The sequence below is a fragment of the Mus caroli genome, chromosome 12 (genome assembly GCF_900094665.2).
Source record: "Mus caroli chromosome 12, CAROLI_EIJ_v1.1, whole genome shotgun sequence".
In the NCBI taxonomy this organism is placed as follows: domain Eukaryota; kingdom Metazoa; phylum Chordata; class Mammalia; order Rodentia; family Muridae; genus Mus; species Mus caroli.
The window spans coordinates 73,162,803-73,168,134 of NC_034581.1; the positions used below are offsets into that span (position 1 = coordinate 73,162,803).

Sequence of the window (5,332 nt, forward strand, 5' to 3'; positions counted from 1 at the left end):
AGGAATTTCTTTTCTGGTCCAGTCTATTTGGAGTTCTGTAGGCTTCTTGTATGTTCATGGGCATCTCTTTCTTTAGGTTAGGGAAGTTTTCTTCTATTATTTTGTTGAAGATATTGACTGGCCGCCCTTTAAGCTGCGACTCTTTGCTCTCTTCTCTACCTATTATCCTTAGGTTTGGTCTTCTCTTTGTATCCTGGATTTCCTGGATGTTTTGGGTTAGGAGCTTTTTGCTTTTTGCATTTTCTTTGACTGTTGTGTCCATGTTTTCTATGGTATCTTCTGCACCTGAGATTATCTCTTCTATCTCTTGTATTCTGTTGATGATGCTTTCATCTATGACTCCTGATCTTTTTCCTAGGTTTCCTAGCTCCAGGGCTGTCTCCCTTTGTGATGTTTTTTTTTTTTGTTTGTTTGTTTGATTCTATTTCCATTTTTAGATCGTGGATGGTTTTGTTCATTTCCTTTGTCTGTTTGATTGTGTTTTCCTGTAATTCTTTAAGGGATTTTTGTGTTTCCTCTTTAGGGGCTTCTAGCTCTTTATCTGTGTTCTCCTGTATTTCTTTAAGGGAGTATTTACGTCCTCCTTAAAGTCCTCGTGAGGATGCACCTTAAAGTCCAAATGCACATCATCATCGTGTGAAAAGATTTTAGATCCTAGTCTTGCTTTTCCAGTGTGATGGTGTATCCAGGACTTGCTATGGTGGGAGAGTTTGGTTCTGATGATGCCAAGTAACCTTGGTTTCTGTTGCATCTGTTCTTATGCTTTCCTCCTGCCATCTGATTATCATTAGTGCTACCTGCCCTCTCTATATCTGACTGGAGCCTGTCCTTCCTGTGATGCTGGTTATATCAGAACTTCGCAGAGTCAAGCTGTCTCTGTGATCCTTAGATCCTGGGTGTGTTAGAGCACCTGTAAGTGCAGCTTCTTCTGGGTGTTGTGGGACTGGCTGCAGAGTTCTGGCCCAAGGTCTGCTCAGGGCACTGGCCCAGACCGGAAGAAGACTAATTTTATCTTCACCATGAAGATATCACATATCTTAAGAAACTACTAATGGAGCCATTGAACTGCTAACAGTAGAAAGTCTAGCAGAAAAACTGTGCTAAGAATTGGAATTGCACATCTTGCTGTGTCCACAGCTGTGGATTTATGGGAGGTAGAGCCCTGGCTGGAAGCACACTGAGATATTCGTAGGACTTACCATTTTTGTGGACTCTGAAAAAAGGGGGGTCTCTGAGGAATGACTGTAGTTGTGACTTATATATCCTCAATGCCCAGTGATTGTTGATATCTTTTAGCTTTTGGCCATTTGCATAAATTCTTTACAGAAATACATATTTAAGTAGAAAGAATAATCTTTTGAACATATATACACATAAATCTCTCGGTTCTGTTTCTTCACTTCTTACAATCATTTTACAATTACAATCAAAAGGTGACATCAATGGCACAGAATTACTGTTTTCTGTTGAAGCTGTCTTCAGAGCAGAAGAGCCTGAGTTGTGGGGATTGAATTGTCATTGATTAGATAAATGGCTCACCATTTACTTCATGTGTGAGGTGTAGAGTATCCTTTAATGCAGTTTTGATAACCTTACATCCCTCCATGATTAGGAAGATAAAAATAATGGCTTGGGGTAGAAGGCATGTGTCACCTTCCTTCCCACCCCAGTAAGCATTTCCAGCCATCCACCTCTGTCACTCTTTATGCCTGGTGTCAGTGCTATCAGACAAATTTTCTGTTTGCTGTCTGTCAACCCCTAAAGTTATAAACTGCTGATTTGTACGTACCTGCAATGCCTGCCATGGAGTCATGCATGTTACAGATTTTGATAAAAACTTGCTCAGTTAGTAACTAAAAGTGGCAGCGTAACTGACTGCCTCCATTTGTTCATTAATTTATCTCCATTCTCTCACTTTTCTGATGTCTCCTATCAGCATGATGAAGAAGAACAGGAACAAGAAGGCAATGAATAAGCAAGAAGCCCTCTTTATCCCACACTATTACAAACTCGGGCATCTTAAGAACATATTGGATGGAGGAGAGTATGCCCCTTATGTATCTCCTCCTATACTGGAGAGCAATTTTATTCAGGTAAATAACACACTCTCAATTAGGTTCTAGTAACTGCTATACTTCATTTTCTCAAAGACAGTGAAAGATTGAGAAGAGATTGTTTTTAATGCGATGAGGGACAGTGCGGTGTAACTAAAGGGAACAGTTTTGTAACTTAATTTAAGCAGGGAAATTCACTTCAGATATTCTCAACAAACCCACAGGCAGGAGTTCTGTCCTATCTCTACTAGAATTGCCATTCTCACATAATCTTATTGTTACACAAAATGATTTTTACAACATACTGTGGCAATAAGGTATTCAGATAATTTCTTTCTCAGAGATTTTTTTTCATTTAAAATGCATGTATTTGTTTTATGTTTTGCCTGCATGTATGGTTGTGCCTATAGATAGAAGGTTGTGAGACACCATGTGGATGTTAGTAATTGAACCCAATTCCTATGTAAGAACAGCAAGTGCTCTTAACAGCTGAGCTATCTCTCTAGCCCCTAGTCCTATATTTTAAAGAAAAACACCTGAGGCTAGAGATGAGCTCATTAGAAGAGCCCTTACCTAACATGTATGAAGCCCTGGTGCCCAAGTAAATAAACAACTACCTAAGAAAAGCTAAGAATTAAAATAAACCTGGTATGTTAGTTCTGAAGGGGAAATACATGTCATATGGTTTCAGAGACAAACTTTCTCGTGAGAATGCACCTGCATTCTGAATGAAGACACAGAGCAGTTGGGCGTTCTGCTGGCTTTACTCCCAATACTCAACACTACACTGTTCAGGCAAAGACCATGCCTGTCCCTCACAGAAGTGTCATGGCAGTGTGTGGTGCTGAGCAAGCACAGAGCAAACGCACTTTCCTGCTCCCAGAGTATGGCAAGGAGGGAGACAGACATGTCAATGATAAGGAGACCTCATGCTTCATAAATGTGTTCTCTGGCTGATACCAGAGGACTAGTGTGACTACTCTGTGCCCTGCATACCCCTCAGCGAGGAGTGAAGGCTCTAGAACATGTTTAAGGTTATGCCTTAGAACACGTGATACCAAAATGTAATGTTTTTTGGCTTTCAGTTACTTTTTCCTGCTAATAATCTTTGATTTTCACCTTTCTTCCCATACCTTGTTCATATTAGCTCTTGCACACTCTAATTGCATAGCCCTGGCCCCACATGGAGAGGGGGAAGTTTGTAGTCAGCTGATTAGCCACAGTCCCAAATTACTGCAGACATAGTCTCCAAAGTCCCCAGTTTTTCCTCATTTGTATTTGGCAGCAAACTACCAACATTCCTGACTCTAGAGGTTCAAGTGAGGGAATAAAAGCATCCTAGAAAGCACCCTGAGCACTTGCTCACTTAAACTTTTAAATGTGTGCTAACACATCACCAGTTCCATCCCTACCTAAGCCAATCCTGCAGCTGCATGCCCCATAGGATCCTAAAGTACTAGTAGTTACTTCAGCTGTTTGCCCTGGCCTTCTCTCATAGACCCCACAGAAACCAGAGACTGTAGTTATTCATTATGCTGTCTCCAAAACATGAACAAGCCAAGGATGGAGGTGCCACGCCTCATTACCTCTTGTTTTCTGCTCTGGCAAGCAAAGGTGCTAGATCTATACCTTTTACCAAATACATGTCAGATAGCAACCCCTTTCCTGTTCTCTACATCCAGGTCAATAGGAGAGGTGAATCTATTTACCTGCATAACCGAGCAAACTGGGTGACCGTAGGCATCTGTTCTTCCAATCCCATCTTCAAGACCCCCAATATGATGCTGTTGGCACATCTGACACCAGAAGCTCGAAAAGAACCAGATCCCCTCTTTAAAACCCTTCTGAAGTCTTCCTCTTCAGGGACTCTGGTGCTCACCAGGTGAGTCACAAGGACAGGAAGATAGTGATCTCTACCAGCACACCATAGTCCCATATGGCTAAAGGAAAGATGGCAAGTGTCCCAGAGCAGCTCTTGCGGTGCATTGCTTTCTCAAATGGCACAGGTGTGTCTTTTCATGATCTTGTGTGATGTTTTAGTTACATGGCATCTGGCAGGCTTTCTGCCATTTGGGTTTCAGAAGAACATGAACAGAATATTATAGCTCCTTTAATTCTTCCACTTTAAAAACCAACATGTTTTTTCACAAGTGTTGGTAGTGTTTGTCTGAGTGACTCAGTTGTAACTTGTTGTGTAATGACTGTCTGTATCTTGGCTTCCATAAATGGCTAGTTGCTATTCAGAACATATTTTTGTTATTTGAAGATGGGGAAGGAAAACACTAAATGACAGTTTGAGAAAGGTGTATTGTTCCAAATTCTGACTGGCGAGGAGAGGCTATTGCAGTGAGATTGTTGATAAGTTACTGTAAAAGTAGCTACTAGTTTATTAAAAACCAACCTGTATAGATTAATAAACCTTTTCCACAATATTCAGTTTTCTAACTCCTCGTTATGGTACATTGTATGTTTTCTCACTCATACATTATTTAATTTCTTTAACCTCTGCTATTTATGCTCCAAAAGTAAAGTGTACTTAGACTGGTCACTGTATTGTCTCTTATTAAGATGCTGATATTAATGTTTATAATTTTTAACCTATGTACAATGGTAAATGATAAACATTTTGTGTACCTTTGCAATATGTGTGTTACTGGGTTACTTCAGATTGATTTCTTTCTGAATAGGGTGTCTTCATATGGAAACCTCACGTTACGTTATTTATACTTGGTGGTCTATGTGTGATTAGAGCTTTTATACATTCTGTATCTTTTTATTAAATGTAAGACTTTTGTTTCTATAATGTTAGAGGAAGGTAGCTCACACATGCATTTCTAATTTAGTTACTTTACATTTTAGATTTATGTAAATAAAAACAAAGGCAGTTGAAATGACAATTAAATTTAAAAATCCTCTCTAATGTGATAAGCACTGAAGACTTGATAAACTGCATCTAGAGCGCATGCTTGTCCTCCCCACAACAGCCTCACTGCCCAATCCTGGATTCATCTTAGCCACTAACTTGGTCTACAGTCTTGAGCAAGTAACTTAATTTAAGCCTCACTTTTTGACAGTTTTATCACTAGTGTTTATTGTACAGATAGAGTTTCATTATAACATTTTCATATGTGTATATTTCCATATATGTGCAACTTCCTTGACCATATTCATCCTTCATTACCCTTTTTTCCCAACTTCACACCATCAGGCCTCCTCCTCATCTCCTCATCTCAGATAGTCCCTTTATACCTTCATGTCTTTTTTTTTTTTTTTTTTTT

General features: G+C 39.6%; 1 protein-coding gene across 12 annotated transcripts in view; it reads left to right on the top strand.

Moving 5' to 3' along the window:
* The window catches only part of Fam71d (family with sequence similarity 71 member D), a 39,725-nt gene that overhangs the window by 13,285 nt on the left and 21,108 nt on the right, over positions 1-5,332 (top strand). For all 12 annotated transcript variants that reach the window (XR_002379408.2, XR_002379409.2, XR_002379410.2 and 9 more), the window contains 2 exons: positions 1,937-2,093; positions 3,737-3,936. Coding sequence is in view for 9 of the 12 variants with exons in the window: in XM_021179763.2 (XP_021035422.1) it covers positions 1,938-2,093; positions 3,737-3,936 (356 nt within the window). In the remaining 3 variants the exon portion in view is untranslated. The remainder of the gene's footprint in view (positions 1-1,936; positions 2,094-3,736; positions 3,937-5,332) is intronic.